General features: G+C 56.2%; 9 protein-coding genes across 9 annotated transcripts; 4 read left to right on the top strand and 5 right to left on the bottom strand.

Moving 5' to 3' along the window:
* Positions 1-96: 96 nt before the first annotated feature.
* Positions 97-2,687, bottom strand: MKK02DRAFT_24493 (putative DNA repair and recombination protein pif1, mitochondrial precursor; the record flags this gene model as incomplete). Its single annotated transcript, XM_053086901.1, has 9 exons — positions 97-159; positions 214-337; positions 446-489; positions 537-1,153; positions 1,204-1,437; positions 1,490-1,741; positions 1,960-2,126; positions 2,179-2,511; positions 2,572-2,687. The coding sequence occupies 9 exons, from the start codon at positions 2,685-2,687 to the stop codon at positions 97-99; spliced, it is 1,950 nt and encodes a 649-aa protein (XP_052946866.1).
* Positions 2,688-2,927: 240 nt separating this feature from the next.
* MKK02DRAFT_27545 (putative nucleolar protein) lies at positions 2,928-4,564 on the top strand (the record flags this gene model as incomplete). The annotated part of the gene is made up of 6 exons (XM_053087367.1): positions 2,928-3,029; positions 3,135-3,182; positions 3,243-3,477; positions 3,532-3,822; positions 3,879-3,989; positions 4,056-4,564. 6 exons carry the CDS (start codon positions 2,928-2,930, stop codon positions 4,562-4,564), a joined length of 1,296 nt encoding a protein of 431 aa, XP_052946865.1.
* Positions 4,565-6,406: 1,842 nt separating this feature from the next.
* On the bottom strand, positions 6,407-6,949 carry MKK02DRAFT_34129 (uncharacterized protein; the record flags this gene model as incomplete). The annotated part of the gene is made up of 1 exon (XM_053088856.1): positions 6,407-6,949. The coding sequence occupies one exon, from the start codon at positions 6,947-6,949 to the stop codon at positions 6,407-6,409; it is 543 nt and encodes a 180-aa protein (XP_052946864.1).
* Positions 6,950-7,312: 363 nt separating this feature from the next.
* MKK02DRAFT_37385 (tRNA guanylyltransferase) lies at positions 7,313-8,651 on the top strand (the record flags this gene model as incomplete). Its single annotated transcript, XM_053089640.1, has 7 exons — positions 7,313-7,416; positions 7,499-7,630; positions 7,685-7,729; positions 7,789-7,958; positions 8,011-8,096; positions 8,205-8,384; positions 8,553-8,651. 7 exons carry the CDS (start codon positions 7,313-7,315, stop codon positions 8,649-8,651), a joined length of 816 nt encoding a protein of 271 aa, XP_052946863.1.
* A 407-nt stretch (positions 8,652-9,058) lies between these two features.
* MKK02DRAFT_37384 (mitochondrial carrier domain-containing protein) lies at positions 9,059-10,497 on the top strand (the record flags this gene model as incomplete). The annotated part of the gene is made up of 7 exons (XM_053089639.1): positions 9,059-9,212; positions 9,300-9,460; positions 9,531-9,678; positions 9,750-9,931; positions 9,997-10,130; positions 10,174-10,322; positions 10,382-10,497. 7 exons carry the CDS (start codon positions 9,059-9,061, stop codon positions 10,495-10,497), a joined length of 1,044 nt encoding a protein of 347 aa, XP_052946862.1.
* Positions 10,498-10,867: 370 nt separating this feature from the next.
* On the bottom strand, positions 10,868-12,072 carry MKK02DRAFT_45792 (uncharacterized protein; the record flags this gene model as incomplete). Its single annotated transcript, XM_053093615.1, has 8 exons — positions 10,868-10,974; positions 11,031-11,100; positions 11,172-11,234; positions 11,284-11,310; positions 11,359-11,663; positions 11,717-11,767; positions 11,821-11,887; positions 12,007-12,072. 8 exons carry the CDS (start codon positions 12,070-12,072, stop codon positions 10,868-10,870), a joined length of 756 nt encoding a protein of 251 aa, XP_052946861.1.
* A 412-nt stretch (positions 12,073-12,484) lies between these two features.
* MKK02DRAFT_34125 (ribosomal family S4e-domain-containing protein) lies at positions 12,485-13,584 on the bottom strand (the record flags this gene model as incomplete). The annotated part of the gene is made up of 5 exons (XM_053088855.1): positions 12,485-12,614; positions 12,660-13,059; positions 13,104-13,284; positions 13,342-13,419; positions 13,582-13,584. The coding sequence occupies 5 exons, from the start codon at positions 13,582-13,584 to the stop codon at positions 12,485-12,487; spliced, it is 792 nt and encodes a 263-aa protein (XP_052946860.1).
* Positions 13,585-14,013: 429 nt separating this feature from the next.
* Positions 14,014-14,759, top strand: MKK02DRAFT_45790 (SGNH hydrolase-type esterase domain-containing protein; the record flags this gene model as incomplete). Its single annotated transcript, XM_053093614.1, has 2 exons — positions 14,014-14,522; positions 14,579-14,759. The coding sequence occupies 2 exons, from the start codon at positions 14,014-14,016 to the stop codon at positions 14,757-14,759; spliced, it is 690 nt and encodes a 229-aa protein (XP_052946859.1).
* Positions 14,760-14,859: 100 nt separating this feature from the next.
* On the bottom strand, positions 14,860-16,464 carry MKK02DRAFT_34123 (uncharacterized protein; the record flags this gene model as incomplete). The annotated part of the gene is made up of 13 exons (XM_053088854.1): positions 14,860-14,934; positions 14,982-15,025; positions 15,092-15,182; positions 15,229-15,249; positions 15,300-15,489; positions 15,554-15,651; positions 15,711-15,806; positions 15,860-15,884; positions 15,933-15,936; positions 15,995-16,050; positions 16,107-16,183; positions 16,254-16,337; positions 16,402-16,464. 13 exons carry the CDS (start codon positions 16,462-16,464, stop codon positions 14,860-14,862), a joined length of 924 nt encoding a protein of 307 aa, XP_052946858.1.
* Between the last annotated feature and the right edge of the window lie 317 nt (positions 16,465-16,781).

The raw sequence follows: 16,781 nt of genomic DNA, 5'->3' as shown, positions 1-16,781 counted from the left end.
ACTCTGCTCGCTCGCCGTCGGCCCCTCTACACACAGCCACGTACCCCGCCTGCACATGAACCCACCGTCGCTCCTGGACATCCAGCCCGAAAACCCTCAGACAGTATTGAGGTCTCTGAGGTTACGAGACCATATTTCCACCCTCGGGTGCGCCTGCACCTACGGATGTTCAACTATGACCACAACGACTCCACAGGAAATAACGCAGCTCACCTTATCGCCACTGAAACCCATGACCTGCAGCCCCTCGAGGGACGTTGCTCGCGACAGCGCAACGTACGCTTGGCCCTTCTCGAACACCTTGCCGAGGTCGACCTTGACTCGTTCTAACGCTGATCTGGGTTAGCTAGAATGCACGGTAAAGATTCAGAGCTATTTTTGACATACTTTGTCCCCTAATAACGTCAGCTACGCCCCAAGCTCGTGGATCAGAAGGGAGACTTACTGGCTTTTATGTATCGACATCGCCCAGGAAAGGATGAGAGGTAGCTATGAAGTCAGCTAGATATCGTAACGTTAAAGTCGCTCGAACTCACCTGAGACCTTTGCACCTGCACTTCCCCATTCGGCAGCTCATTTTTAAACGTATCGTGCTCCACCAACATGTGCCTTGTCCCGCCCGGTACCCTGAATTCCACCACAGGTAGTACTTTCATCGAGCTTGACGCCCTGGCCAAAAGCATCTCGCGTAACCGCTCTCGCTTCTCCCTCTCATTCTCCTCCAAATCCGCCAAATCTCCCTCGGGCATCCACCGCCCCTGCAAGTCGGTCGTGAAGAGCGCCTTGTGAACGAAGCCCATGACTTTGCCGATCGACCCGTTGACGAGCTGCTCATCGACGTTCTTGATGAGCATGACCTGGGCGCCGACCCTTAGCTCGAGTTGTTGAAGCGCCATGAAATTGGCGAGCATCTTCTCACGCTGTACCGGGTCGGTGACTGCCCCTGTGTCGCTGGCGGTGTAAGTTTGGGTCTCAGCATCGAGCGCGTTGAGCCGGAATGTATTGGACCGCTCGACGTCCTCGCGGCGCGGGAAGAGCTCCGTTGGCTGAATATCGTCGTCGAATTTGAGCGGGCGGTTGAGTGCCTTAAACCGCGCGATGGTGTCCTGAGACATACGACCGAATCGCATCTCGTTCAGCATGTTGACAAAGGCTGATTGTCAGTTTTGACGCACTGCGGCCACAGTGGAGTTTCAAACTCACTCTGATCCTTCTGCCTGAACACCTTTGTAAGATTCACCTCCATGCTGATCGTCTCCTTCCATGTCGCCGCGTCAAAGCAGAATTTTGGTGACTTGCCGCCCTTGGTGACCGGTGGAAGCTGGAAGAAATCGCCAGTGACAATGACCTGGATCCCGCCGAAGGGTTTCTCGTTCTTGCGCATCTTTTGGCCGATCTTGCAAAACTTGTCGAAGAGTTCGCCGTCCACCATTGACACTGTAGAGTCAGCTGTATGTACGATCACAAATGTCCGTTATCGCCAACTCACACTCGTCGATGATCAACACCTTTGTCCGCAACCACCTCGCCGCTGCCTTCTTATTCTTCTTGATCTTGGACACCAGCACGTCCACCGGCTCAAGACACAGCCCCGCCCCGCCAAACGAGTGCAGTGTGACACCGCCGATGTTGCACGCGGCGATACCTGTCGAGGCGGTAACGGCGACAGCATCGGGCGCTTTGACGTGCTTTTGTCGAAGATTCTTGATGATCTCACGGAGAAGGACGGATTTGCCGGTTCCTAGAGGTCAGCTTTGATTCAACATTATGTCTGGAATCTAGCATTTCGCAGACGACGACCACGAGATCGATCTCGCACCCGCTCCCAGCTCTTCCGCCCCTCTCCTAATTCCCCGTCCTCGCATGGGAATATCAGGCAGCCTTCCGCTTCGGCTCGCTTCTCATATCTTTCCCGTGGCTGGCTGGTGCCACCCATCAACTCGAGAGGAAGCGACGTACCTGCTGAACCCGTGAAGAAGATGTTCTTGCCCTCTTGTACCACCAACGTCAACACCTTCTGCTGCTCCAGACTGAGCGATATCTTTTGTACGATATTCATCGCCCCCGTGCTCGCGTCTGACTTGTTGCTCTTGCTCGATGTGGTCCGGACGGGCTTCTTGTTTGGTCTGTCAGGTCAGGTGCGGCCAGCATGCGCTTCACAGGCACGGAGAAGCTTACTGGTCTCCCTCCCACGGCATCGACCGCTTCTTGTCCCCCCCCCACGCAGCCGTCAAACTTGGCAACTCCTGCACCTCCCGCAGCGGCGCTCGGGCACTACTGCTCGTCCCTACAGCCGTAGTGGACGACCCCGTTGTCGAGCGAGACGAATTAGACGAGCCAGCGACGGGTCTGGCCGGCGCACTGGCCGACTTGGTCGGCGGCGCAGAGTTCTGGTCGCCCGACATGGCGGCCAGGATGGCCTTTCTTCTTCGGTCCGCGGCGGTCTCGAGGGGGTCTTGCATGGGTGGAGGGGAGGGTTCGCGGGTGGGGAGGGCGCCTTTTCGGCCAACTCTGAAGGGTCAGCTGCGTCTCCTGCGCGGCGAGCGAAGCCCGGGTGGAAGCTTGACGTACCGTGGTGGACTCTGCGACCATGGTACCGCCTGTTCCTCCTCTTCTTCCCAGTCGCGCTTCATGCTGTTGATCCTAGAGATCGGTCTCTTTGTGGGAGCGAATGCTGCGGCTGGCATAGTGTGTAGCTGTATAGTGTACGATGGAGGAAGGTAGAATTGACTAGGGATAGGACGCGCCTTACTTTTCTCTTGTTGTGAAGGCAATGGGGTGGCGAAGGGCAATGACGTGGAATTCGAGAGGCCCTAATCAGTGACGTAAAGGCAAGATTTACTTGTCCACTTGCTGCAATGGCAGAAGAGTGTATCTATCATCGACTATAGCAAGATCATCAGCAGCTATTAGCTGCTATACCCACCATGGCGCCCGAGGGAAAGATCAAGAATGCTCACAAGCGGTCAGAAATACACCGCAAGACTAAGCGGGAGAAGGAGCAGGTCAAGCTCAAGAGGCGGATGGAGGTGAGCTGAGCTTCTCCTACTTATGAGTCGCGTGCAGATAGCCGGCGTATCGGCCCTATCAGCTGTCAGGTCGACCAAGGGGGACATCACAGCTGATAAAGATAGATAAGAAAAGCTGAGAAGTCAAAAGATGGAGGCGCGGAGCTCAAGAGGGTATGTCCTCTTATCGGCGTGCTGAAGACCATGGTGCCGGAGCCAGGACTGACCGGCTAGGAACGACTAGCGAAGAACATCCCTCGGACTATCGACAATACAAGAGTGTACGACTCTTCCTCCTACCTCACTGCGGACCCGGCGACTCTGCGTGCAGCCGCGGAGAAGGCAGCTGAAGCGAGCCGTCGCCTTAACGGCGAGGGCGACGATGACGAAGAGGACGAGGAGGATGAGGACATGGAGGACTCTGACGAGGAGGATGACGAGGAGGAGGAAGATGAGACTCCACAGGCGGGTCCCTCGCGACTCCCCGCCCAACCTGTACCTGTCGTCTCCGCCTTTGCGCCAGAAGAAGGGGAGGTTGGGGCAACATCCGACGAGCCCGCCGTGGACCCTACCGCCCTCCCTTCCCAGCCTACACTCCCACCAGGTCCCCCACCACGGATCATGATCACCACCTCTCCTTCGCCATGTAAGGATACCTATGCGTTCTGCGAGGACTTGAAGGGGATCTTCCCGGGCGGAGAGTTCTTCAAGCGTCCAAAGGGGAAAGGATTCGAGATCGGGCGTGTGGCGAGATGGGCGGCCAAGAGGGGGTTCAAAGCTGTTTGCGTGGTGAACGAGGATCACAAGATCGCTAGTGAGTCGCTATCCTGCCTGCGGTCAGGAAGAGTGGGAGCGCGAGCTCATAGATAGACGCAATAACAATCATGTCGCTCCCGGCTGGACCAACGGCATACTTCAAGCTGACGAGTATGGTGCTTGGCAAGAAGATCTATAAGCATGCCAGACCCACACCTCATTCCCGTATGTCTCTCTCCTCAACCATATCCTTCTTCCATACTCTCCTCGTAGACACCGCTAATCTAGCAGCCGAACTGATCCTCAACAACTTCACCACTCTCCTCGGTCACTCTGTCGGCAGACTCTTCGGTGCCCTCTTCCCCCCACAACCCCAATTCCGCGGCCGACAAGTGGTCACCCTTCACAATCAGCGCGATTTCCTCTTCTTCCGGCGACACCGATATCAATTCGAGAGCGTTACCAAGGCGACCCTCCAAGAGATCGGGCCGCGCTTTACGCTCAAACTTCGATGGATGCGGAAAGGCCTGCCAGCTGTTACAGCAGCGGATGGGCGGATACCGGGCGGTGCGCGCGGAGATGGGGAGGAGGACGCGGAGGATGGAGAGGAGGCGACAGTGCCGGATGAAGATGAGGCGATGGATGAGGACGCGGCGATGAAGGAGATTGGGACCGCTGCGGGGAGGACGAAAGCGCCGACGAGGGAGGAGCTGGGCATACCCGCGCTGGATGAGGAGCAGGAGTATGAGTGGAAGTGGAAGCCCAAGATGGAGGTTTCGAGGCGGACCTTCTTCTTGTAGCTTTGTATCTATGCACTGGACATAGCCAGACTGCCTATGAGGGTCTCTGTATCGCCGTCGTTCACTCTACCAAGCATACCCCTTCGCACTGCGCAAACGAAACGCTTTGCGAGCCGCTTTCGGTCTGCGCCGAAGTTGAGCGAAATGACGATGGTGCCTGGCTTGGGACCATCTACCAGCCTTGTCTTTCGCCATCCAACCCTACATCCACTAGCTTAGACCCACCAAGCGCTTGTCGCTACGTACAACATCATACACTCATCAACATGGCGGTAAGCTGCTACCGAGAAATGAGCGCAACGAGTGTGCACAAGGCTGACGCGACAAGGCCCTCGCGAAGAGTCTCCTTCCTCAAATCAAGTCTATCTTGAGCAAAAGTGACCTGTCTACAGTGTGCGTATGCTCTGCGTCTGAAAAAAGATGTAAGGGAGGGGCCATGCTGATCCTCTAGCTCGGCCAAGGCTATCCGGAAGGAGCTGGTCAGTCTCGGAGCGGACGAGCGGGAGGTGAAGGCTGCGCGAAAGGAGATTGATGAGGTGGTGAGTCATCCTGACTGATGACTGTGCACTCCCCGGGACGCATCAGTCCGGTCATCAGAACTACACCTGACACTCCAGATCAGCGACATCTACGACCGCCTCACCACCGGCCCCGCTCCCGCAGCCACCGCCTCCTCCTCCCGTCCCCCTGCCTCGAACCGGCACGCGGCCGCGCGTTCCGAAACGCCGACCTATGCACCCTCCTCCCAGCCCATCCCCCTGCTCGACGTCAAGCCCAAGGTCAAGCGGGAAGTCAAAGCGGAGTATGCGCCAGTCAAGGAGGAGACGGACGCGGAAATGGCGGAGCGGCTCCAGCGGGAGTATGATGGGTTGAACTCGGGGCGCGCGAGTCGGAGTACGGGCGCAGGCGGGCCCAAGCCGAAGAAGAAGAGAAAGACGCCTGTCAAGAGGAAGAGTAGGGCAGTGGTGGGGAGTGGGAGTGATGGGGAGGGAGGCGAAGAGGGTGGAGAGAAGAAGAAGCGGAAGGCGGGCGGTGGCGGGGCGTTCAATAAGGAGTTGATATTGAGGTGAGTTGGGTCTCAGGGGTCGATTGTGAGGGTGCTGGTCTCTGATTGGGAAGTGCATGGACGCACTATCGATCAGGGCGGTAGAGAAGAGCAATGTCAGCTGAGGCGGGTTTCGTTGAACTGTAGGGCTGACTTTCAGTGACGCCCTCTCCTCGCTTGTTGACGAGCCAACTCTGTCAAGACCGCAGACCGTCAAGCGGATATGGGAGTACGTCAAAGAGCGGGACCTCCAGGACCCCTCCGACAAGCGATACATCATGTGCGATGAGAGGATGCGGGCCGTCTTCCACACTGACAGGCTACACATGTTCACGTGAGTCCCTATATCTTGACCTATCAGAGACAGCTGGCAGCTCCTCGCACGGATCTTAGCTGACATGTAGGATGAACAAGATCCTCGGACAGCACTTTATGGACCCTGACGACGTGATCGACCCGAACGAGGACAAGAAGGCCATCCCGCGCGAGAAGAAGCCAAAGGTGGAGCGGGACGATCGAGGTGTGGGCGCCTCTGGCTCTGGGTCGAGATCGCACATGGCTGCGTATGGAGCAGGGGCGGCAGAGGAGGAAGAGGATGATGTGGATGGGGAGAGTGGGTACGAGAGCTCAGACTATTGCGGGAAGTCGTCGAGGCTTCTATGAGGATTGGGATCCGAGGGGGAACGTGTTTGTAAATAATCAGTCTGTGTGAAGATCCAATCTAGTTGAATGTATCAAGCTACAAAGACCGAACAGTCCTACGATGTTCTCCTCTACTACCCTACGATCCCCTAAGCCTATCTCTTCCCCTTTGGCTTCCCAGCGCCCACCTTCTCCTCTATCGCCCCCTCGCTCATCCACTCCAGATCCGTCTCTGCAAACGCCCTCTTCTTGGGCTCCTTCTTCCCTCCCTCCCCACTCTCCGCAGCAACCTCCCCTTCCCCATCCCCCAGCCCCTCCGCCTCTCCCGACAACCCCTCGAACCGCCGTCTGAATCTCCCCACTCTCCCTTCCTCCGCGCCTTCCCCAAGACCCCGCTTCTCCGTCCCCGGCGCCCAGATCGGGTTGTTGGTCACGTCCCGCGTGAGCCGGATGGTCGCTGGCGAAGGGGCGGTGAGGTGCGCGGTGAAGGTGGATCCGTCCGAGAGGACGACACGTTTTGGGTAGAGCGCAGGAAGGGGGTTGGGGTGGGTAGGTGTGGACCGGCGTGAGAGGTGCGTTTTGGATGGCCAGGCGGAGGCTGTGGATGCTGGACGGGAGAGGGGAAGAGTAGAGGAGGAAGCGGGGGTGGGGGAGGAGATAAGGGGCCGGAGGGCAGAGCGGAGGGTGGGTCGGGACATTTTGCTTGAGGCGGGTTGGCCAGGACCGGGATGGATTTGAGGTGGATTGTCCGATGACGCCGAGTAATTTGGCTCTGTGTGTTGACGCTAATTGGCGCTGCCTCTGCGCTATGGATGTGTTGGGTGGATGTAAGGTCAGTAGAGAGGTGCATGTGTGCGAAACTCAGCTGGCGGTCGATCTGAACTTTTGGCTGGAAGCAATCGTGGGAAATTGACTTTGTCCAGCTAAAGAAAGTCACAGCGAGCTGTCAACAGGCCAACAGGTGTCAACAGCTGTGTCTACCACCTTATATACATCCACTACCTACAGGCAAAGCAGCCCTCTGTACAGTCGACGCGGCTGCTTCGAAGGCTCAAGACAATATGGCGAAGTCTCGCTTCGAATACGTCCGGAACTTTGAGCTACCCGACCCGCTCATACCCAACACCTACATTGTCGTCCGGATAGACGGTCGAGGTTTTCACAAGTCAGTCTCTCTCAGCTATGTAGACTTGGAACGACTCCCAGCGCCGGAGTCCTGATCACAAGGTTCAAGCTGAAGAAAGTAGATTTTCTGACGCTCATGGATTCACTAAACCTAACGATGTACCCGCATTGGACCTCATGAACCGCGCAGCGAGGGCGGTGATGGATGACTTGTCGGACGTGGTGCTTGCCTTCGGGGAGAGCGATGAGTTCAGGTGACTACCTTACCGCGATAAGAAATAAGGATATAGCTGAGACTGATAGACTAGCTTCCTGATCCGCCGATCCTCAAATCTCTACAATCGACGTCGAAGGTCCGTTAAGTCATCTGGTAGCGCCCAGCACGCCGAGACCATGCAGCTGACACCAGTAGCAAGATCAACTCAACGGTCTGCTCCCTCTTCACCTCGGCGTACGTGTTCTACTGGTCCCAGTACCTCCCGGACCGACCACTCAAGTATCCGCCGACCTTCGACTCGCGGGTTGTTCTCTACCCGTCCGAGCGAGAAGTCAGGGACTACTTTTCGTGGAGACAGGCTGATAGTGAGTTACGTGCTTCGCATGGTCGCAGCAAGCGTGAGCTGACGAGTTGTAGCCCATATCAATAACCTGTATAATACCTGTTTCTGGGCGCTGGTGCAGAGCGGCATGAGCACGACTGATACGAACAAGGCGCTCCAGGTGAGTCAGACCAGTTCGACATCCCTCGTCACGTCCTCCCTGTACCGCTCAGCTGTTCATTGTCAATCTACACTATGCGTGAGGGAACGGCACAGCTGACAATCTCAGGGGACCGACTCGAAAGCCAAGAATGAAATGCTGTTCTCGCAATTCGGTATCAATTACAATAACCTCTCGCCAATGTTTCGCAAGGGCAGTACGCTCGTACGATCCGCACCTGCTGAGCCAAGTAGTAGCGGAGCGGGCAGTGCGACCGACATGCCAGAGGCATCGACGTTCGCCGTCCCGGTAACTTCCTCATCGAAAGGCCAGCCAGGTCGCGTCGGACTGGATGAGGGAAAAAGCGCGACGCTGCCAGTAAGCGGGCCTGAAACGGTGGGCTCGGATGCGCTGGAAGAGCTGCCAGGTCCCGCGGAGGTTCCGCCAAGGACATTGAGGGCGAAGAAGCCAAAGAAGGTACGGCCGTTCGAGGGGCTCACTGGAGAGGTAGTAATACTGCACGAGGATATCATAGGGGACCCTTTCTGGCTAGATAGGACGTGGCTCCTGGCATGACATGCCTGTTGCCCTTCTTCACTGTTGCAGCACGCAGCGACCTGCCTTCGCGTACCTCATCCTGAATGCGCCCGGAACTGTTGCGCCGGCTCTGACCGGATCTTGGATCTCGAGGACCCCAACTCGCCAAAATGGTCACTGTCGTTCACCTTTCTACCTCTTGTCTTGTCTTGCTTGTGTAGCATCCAAGCCTTCGCTCAAGGTGCGGAATTGAAGAAGGATCACGTTCGTCAGAATCGGCATACAAGAAAGCGCGACTCCAAGAAGGCCCAGCTCTCGACAGCTCTCCCATCAAAGGGATTCGACCTACGTCCACACTTTTCTGGTGTGCAAACCCCTGTCGCACCTAGCCACGGATTCCGCTCGCCGGCTCGGTATCGATCGCCCTATCAACTTACTCTGCTACCATGTCCTCCTCGTCCTCCAAAGTCCTCACTCCTGGCCCGAGCGCTACAGCTCCCAGCGCAGCGGTCGTTCCTCAACGAACCCCGCTCGCACCTCTATCGCTGCTCGAGTCGTTCGCTTGTGGAGGTCTCGCAGGATGTGCAGCCGTCACGGTTTGTAAGTCTTTCACTGCTTATTCACTGAGGCGTTGAAGAGGCCTGTGCTCTTCTGCTTTTTCAGCAAGGGCGGATCTGACAGTCTCAGCCAACGTCCCAGAGGTCATGAAGACCCGTCTGCAACTCCAGGGCGAGCTTCAGCGGGCAGACAGTAACGCTCCAAAGGTGTACAAGAACGTCCTCGATGTGTTCCAGAAGACATGGCGGCATGAGGGGATCAAAGGGCTACAAAGGGGTCTCTTACCGGCGGTACGTTCATCCGTTCCACCTAGACGTGTTTCCCTTTGGGTGCAGGTCGATTAGAGCTGATCTTGGATAGTACGGCTACCAGATCCTCCTCAATGGGTCTCGGCTGGGCTTCTATGAGCCAATCCGCCGTTCTCTGACCGCCACTGTTGGCCGGAATCCAGACGAGGTGCTGGCGAGCACAGCGATCGTAGCTGGGGCAATGACGGGATGTATTGGAGGTGAGTAGAACGGAGCTTTCCATGGTTTTGGCTCTCCAGAGTGTAGTGCAGTAATAGGGCTGACTTCGTAGCCGCACTGGGATCTCCACTCTTCATGGTCAAAGCACGGATACAGGCTTACTCGCCCGCCCTCCCCGTCGGCGCACAGCACTACTACAAGGGCTCGTTCGATGCCCTGCGGACTATCCTGAAGAGCGACGGGATACTGGGACTGTGGAGGGGTGTCAATGCTGCCATCCTGCGGACAGCTATGGCAAGCTTTTCCGCTCGCCTCAGCTGCCATGCCCTTACCCGAGGACAGTTCAGCTGATTCTGCAGGGCTCATCAGTACAACTACCCTCTTACAACCTCGGCAAGAAGTACTTGATTTCGTGGGGTTGGAAGGAGAATGGGTACTCGACATATCTCGTCGCTAGTGGAGTATCAGGTTTCTGCGTTTGTGCGGCCATGCAGTAAGTTTCTTATCTTCGGTAGGACACCCAAGCTGACGCATAGACCCGCCGATACGGTCCTCACTCGGATGTACAACCAAAATACCGTCAAAGACCCGATCACCGGTCGTGTTCGCGGTGCACTGTATACGAACCCGATAGATTGTCTCTGGAAGACTTTCAAGGCGGAGGGGATTGCGGGGTGGTACAAGGGTGAGTGATCTTCAGCTGGCATGCGCCCATGGGCTGCTCGGCGTAGCTGATGAGTTTAGGGACGACAGCGCATCTGTTGAGAATATGGCCGCATACTGTCATTACGCTCGTGGCGAATGAGTTTGTGATGACCAAGTATAGGGCAGCAAAGATGCGCTGGGCCGGAGATGCGTAGGAATATATCTCAAGGCAGGACATCTAACGAGGTGGATGTATGCGCTGCTTTTGTTGCCGATACGGAGCGGACGTTCTCGTCTTGAGCCTTCTAATTCGGACTGACTCGTTCTCACGCCCGGTATAGCGCCTGACTGCGCTCGATTCCCATCGGAGGACAGGATGAACGCGGAATGATACATGACCTTCGCGGCTATAGCTAAACAGGAGACTACGCCAATCCTGTATGAACGGTGCGCTGCTAAGCGCTATACCTATGTTGGTGGTGTGAAGGCGTCATCGTACATCAAGACTATTTGATCAGTTCTGCTATCCCCGTCCAGGACAATGTTCACACGACAACTGACTGTGTGTCTCTCTGGCGCCTTGATCTACATGATGGTCTTGTACTTCTTCTCCCGGGCAGCCATGACCTCCTTGAGCTTCTCGACCTTCTCCCCCTTGGTCGTATTGTACTCGACCGAGACCTGGTTGAAAGCTGACCAGATATCAGCGATGTTCTCAGTGAAGCAAGAGAGAAGAGACAAGACGTACGATTCTCCGGCGACCTCTCAAACTTCTTGAACAGCTTATCTCGCATTTGGTTCTGCCGCAGACCGGGGTGCTGGTATGTTAGCTATGTCCTCAATCCTTTCTGGGTCACACATAGATGCCCAGCTGGAGGGGATAACCCACCTCATCACGTAGTATTGGGATCTCTCGCTCGAGGTAGGCTTCGAAGGCAGCTTTAAACCGTTTCTGAGGACGGTCAGCTCGAGATCGCCGACAAGAGTGAAGAACACCATACCTCTGGGTGTGCCTCAATCAGTCCCGCCTAAGATGTCAGCTCGGCAGCACCACTCCTTCGCAGAGACCAGCTTACCTTCGCCCCCAGCGCGTCCTTGCTCGTCTTCTGATTCACCACCTCCAGCGCCTCCAGCATCTCCTCCACCCCTCTCGCGCTCAACTCCGCGACCGGTTCCCCTTCATCATCTCCCAGCCCTGATCCACGCAATCCCAGAGGGTCGTTCGTCGTGAACGAAGCAATGCCCTTTCCTGCTGCTGGAGCGAGGACACCAGAGTCGGGCTTCTTCTTGGCCGCGCCAGCTTTGGGAGCTGCTTTGGGCTTGGAAGGGAGGGAGGCTTCTTCAGCGGCGAGTAGGGCTTCGCGTTCTTGTTTCTTGCGCGCTGGGTGTCAGCTGCGTGAGGCAGGAACGGGAAGGATAGAAGAGGGGACGTACCGGCCTCAGCAGCCTTGGCGGCTGCTACTTCCTGCTTGCTCAAGCCTTTCGCTGGTGTTTCATCAGCGATGTCGTCAAAGCACAACTCGGTGGCCATCACGTACCTCCGTCCTCCCACTCCTTGGCCACCTTGGCCGCGACCGCCTTGTTTACCACATCCTTCTTCTTCTCCTATAGTGAGTCAGCGAGATTGTACTCCGGAAGGTGGTCGTGGTCTTGTGGCTGCTAAAAGGCTTGTGTCCGACAGCAATAGCAAGTCGCGCATGATCAGCAGCAAAGGGTGAACGAACCTCATTCTCGGCCTTCTTGGCTCGTCCGCCCTCCTTCTTTGCGTTTCCGCCTTTGGCTGGGGGCATGATGTTGCGCGTTGACAGTCACAGGAGAGGGTGTCCAAGTTGTAGAAAGAGAAAGTAGGTGATAAGAAGCAATATGGCAGAATAAGGTATCTTTCGGCGCGAAAGGACCGCTCAAGTGGAGGTCTTCAGTCATTCGGCCGAGATTGCGAGAGAGCCTTCGAGAAAGCTCTCTGCTGTCTTACACGAAATGAGATGACACAGATGACCCCACAAAGAGCACAATGCAGTGTTCCTCGACCGTTCGTATACCTCACAGCTGCTCTGACAGTAGACTCGAGCCTGGACCGTTGACTTTGCCTTGAGAAGGCGCTGAAGGGCACCGAGCAGGATCGAGCGATGATAGAGCTCAACAAGTCAATAGGTCCGCCCTTATTGAGTCATAAAGTATCTGCATGCCCAATCCACAGCTACCCTACGCCTCGGTAGCCTTCTGGCGCCTCCTCTGGTCACGCTCCTCAGCGATCGAAAGCTTGACACCCTTGCCCTTGGGCAGGGACACCTGCGCCTTGGAGCCCTCGCCGATGACGAAAATGTTGGAAAGACTGGACGTCAGCTGCCGCACAGATTCGTCAACCGATACAACGTACCGGGTAGCGAAAGTCCTGTCCAAAACATCCCTGACGTGCACAATGTCGAAACCGCCCAAATGCCTCTCCCTGTGGACGATCACTCCGGATCGCCCCATGTTACGACCGCCAGTGATCATGACGACGTTTCCGGCCTCGAATTTGATGTGGTCGGTGATCCGGTTCTGGACAAAGTCAAACTTGACAGTGTCGTTGACCTTGATCGCCGGGTCGGGGTAACGGATGGTACGGCCGTCGTGGGTGACAATGTAGGGGACACCCTTGGCACCGAGCTGATGCTTGCGCACCTTGAGGAGCTTGAAGTTGGCCTCCTCGGGCGAGATGCGGTGGATGGTGAAACGACCCTTGATGTCGTAGAGGAGACGGAAGTGCTCGCCGGAACGCTCAATGGTGATGACGTCTGACCATCAGCCCTGTACCATCGTCCAGTCCGTCCCAACTCACCCATGAACCCAGCAGGGTAGGTCTCGTCCGTCCGCACCTTGCCGTCCACCTTGATTATCCTCTGCTTGACAATCTTGGTCACCTCGTCACCGGTAAGAGCGTACTTGAGCCGGTTGCGGAGGAAGACGGTGAGGGGGAGACATTCCCGGAGCTTGTGGGGACCGGGGGAGGGTCTGGGAGCCTACGCCCAAGTCAGTCATAGATCTCCTTGTATTCCGCCAGTGTCGCCCAAACTCACGTAGGTCCCGCCCAATTTGTCGAGCATCCATGACGATGGAGCTGCGAGACGCTTCAGGTGCTTCTTAGGTCCTCTTCCCTACAGATGGGTCAGCTTAGTTCCATTGAACCATTCCTAACATCCCTCCTATTCCCTAGGTCCGCCTATTGCACGACTCAGCCGAGCGTATCCTTCGCCGTCGTATCCTCCCGCTGCTCCCTGCGGCTGAAAGCTCATGCTTTATTGGGGATCGTGACTGACCATTGTGTATGTCGATTAAGAGAAAGAGATCAAACAAGCTTTCCTCATACAAATCTCTACCACCCAGCTGCAAGCTCGGTTGCCTGGCCTGGCGCGTGGGAAAGAGCGGAACTAATTAAAACGCCGAGGGCCCAGCGAGCGAGGACGGATGAAGCCGAGTGTGGCGATCTGAGCTGTCTCTGCCGCGGGACCATATCGCTGATAGCGCTTAACACCGAAAGCTGCGTCAATTACGTGACGGCGCGTCCACCCCGTTCCATCGCGTCGGTGCCTTCACTCAGGTCCTCACGGTCGGGGGGTATCGAGAGCCTTTTGTCCGCTTACCTGTCCGACTGAATAGCCATCCCCCACCAGCTATCACCTCTGGCCTGTGCTATACTTATCCAATCTATAACGCTCACGGGTCACATTCTCACTCTTCCTCTCTAAGCCATGGCATCCCACATCCCAACCCCGACCCCGCACACCCTCAACATCCTCTGTTTCGGCGACTCCCTCACCGAAGGCTACAGCGAATATGGCACAAAGATGACACCCTACGGCACAGCAACCCTCGCATATTTCACCTCTCGACTCGGCCCTCTCACCAAAGTCCACCTATGCGTCGAGGGCAAAAGCGGCGACCTCGTCACCGCAGGGTTCTCGAGGCGGATGGAGCGTATCTGCCGGTCTTCATCCTCAGCCGGGGGACATGGATCCCTCCACGAGAAGGCGACGCAATGGGACTGGCTGGTCTTCCTCGGCGGCACCAACGACCTCGGCTACGGACGGAGCGTAGAAGCAATTTGGGAAACCATTTTCTCGGTCACTTCTATCCCAATGGCACGCGGAGCAAAGGTCCTTCTTCTTACCGTCCCGGAATGCTCGGCGAAGAATTCTCAGCTGGATAGGAGGAGGAGGGAACTGAATGAGAAGATCCGAGGGGATGATAGGGAGGGCGTGTACGTTTCCCATTTCCCTCCTCTCCATGAAATCGTAGATGCTGATCTATGTGCAGGTATATCCTCGACCTCTACAAGAAGATGCCTTATCACAGTCTAGGAGAAGAGGAGAGGGAGAAGATCTGGGACAATGGTCTCCATTTCACGGAAGCAGGGTACGCGAAGATTGGGGAGATAGTGGGTCGACGACTGCTTGGTATCATAGCAGGCGGCGAGGGGAGAGTCGACATAGACTGAGCCGAACCGTGATAATGTCATAGATATGTGTACCAATTAGCAGATATGAGTTGGCGCACTCTTGTATATAATGATGCATGCCTGTACAGACCCGATCATTCTATGGGTTCAGATCCTCAGTCGTGTCGTAGAACTCCTTTGCGAACCGCTGCTGAGTCTGCAAGGCCGTCTCGCCCTATCACACAGATCAGCTCAGTCATCGACACAGCTAAGAATACTCACCTCGGCAGGCGCCATACCACGCATCAAGAGGTACTTTCGGCCAGCTGACATGTCAGTTGCTATCTTTGATCCGGTACCACTTAGGGCTGAAAAGACACCGCGTAGCTCACCGATGAGATCAGCGTCAACATCCCCACTGAGCGAGCTCGTCTTGGAGCCAAAGACCGCTCCGCCGGCCTCGTGCAGGATACAGATACCCGCCTGACCGTCAGCTCGGTATTGTTCAGCTGCCGAAGGAGTTACTCACAGTCACGTCCCAAGGCCAGCACTGAACTGGTCAGCTAGACCCTCCGGATTTCTCGGTCGAGTTGAACTTACGCCGATCTCCCAGTACATGTCCAGTCCGCCCGAAGCGACCACGGCGATATTGATCGCTGCAGATCCCAGGCTGCGAAGCGAGTGTGCCATTTTGCCTCCTTCCTTGACATCTGCGGCGAGGGTCTGGAACGTGCGGACTTTTGATGGGAGGCCAGGCGAGAGGCGGTTGGAGCCGTACTCGACGCCGATGCTGCCAAGTCAGCTCGGCTTTCACTAGTATTGGTGCCTCCTAGCTGTGACTATGAGAGACATACAGCGCATGCCCGAGCGAGAGAAGCGGCTTCGCCTTGCCAGTCAGAGGAAGCTTTTGAGTTTGGTTCAGGTACGCTCCGCGCCCTTTCGCAGCAGAGTACTACGATGGTGAGCTTCACGCCCGCTTATCGTAGCGCTAAGGGGAGCAATTGAGCTTACCAATTGATCCATGAAGGGGTTGTAGATGACGCCTACGACTGGGACACCCTTGTGCGCCAGGCCGATAGAGGTGCAGACCATCGGGAAGCCATGAATCTCGCCGGTCAGCTTCTGCTCTGCCCTACAATGCGGAGCCCTTGGCAGCTCACAAAATTTGTAGTACCATCGATAGGACTGCCTATATTAGCTCTGTAACTCTTACGGCTAATGACTTTGGCCTACTCGACTGAGGCATCAGCTGCAGCCTTTACGAGCAGGAACCATAACACGACGAGCTGACTTACTGATCCATGTCGGGGCATCAGTGATCTTCTCTCCAGCATATGTCTCCTCTCCAATACTACATTCATCAGCCGGCACTCGTATAAGCGTCCGAGCAGCGCCAGGAGTACGCACAACTTGTGCTCCGGGTAGGCCTCGCTGATAGCCTTCTCGATGAACTCCTGGACTGCCTTGTCCACCTCTGTGACCAGCTGTGATCCGTCAGCTACAGCTTGGAGATCCTCGTCATGCAGTGACGGGGTGGATCGAAGTCAAGCTTACGTCCACGCTGTTCAGCTTGGCATCCTCTGAGGCAGCTTCCGAGGCGAATCGCTTCGCTTGTCCATCACGGATCATCTTGCCCGCCTGCCGTATCAGCCAAGCAGTACGGAGGAGAGTGTTGACTCTTATGGTATGAACCGAAACTCACATCTTGCGCAAGGTTGATAGCAAAGGCCAGAATGGCATCGAGGTCGACTTCGTTAGTGGACATGGTGAGACAGCTTCCGTCGAAGTCTGTTGGTGCTGAACGCGTGACCGGCAGCTTAAAGCTATTTGAGAGATACCTGGTCTTGAGATGAGGCTATCTTGTGTGTTTGCCTTGATGTACCGTTACTCTTTGTGGTCTATGCTGTTATGCTGTGTGTCAAGAGTACAAAGCAACTTAACACCTTCAGAAGAAGAAGCGCGTCAAGCTCGTGCCTCCACCAGGCACCAGCCAAGCATCGCCATTACGGCAACCCCCCCTTTCGGCTCTGACCGGCTCGGTGAGCCGCCGGCGTTTCCGGTCCGCACTGGCCCGGTGGACCG

This window comes from Dioszegia hungarica (genome assembly GCF_025882075.1).
Source record: "Dioszegia hungarica strain PDD-24b-2 chromosome Unknown MKK02contig_8, whole genome shotgun sequence".
Taxonomy (NCBI): domain Eukaryota; kingdom Fungi; phylum Basidiomycota; class Tremellomycetes; order Tremellales; family Bulleribasidiaceae; genus Dioszegia; species Dioszegia hungarica.
Note: the sequence above shows the minus strand (reverse complement) of the source record. Positions and strands in the feature narration are given on the sequence as shown.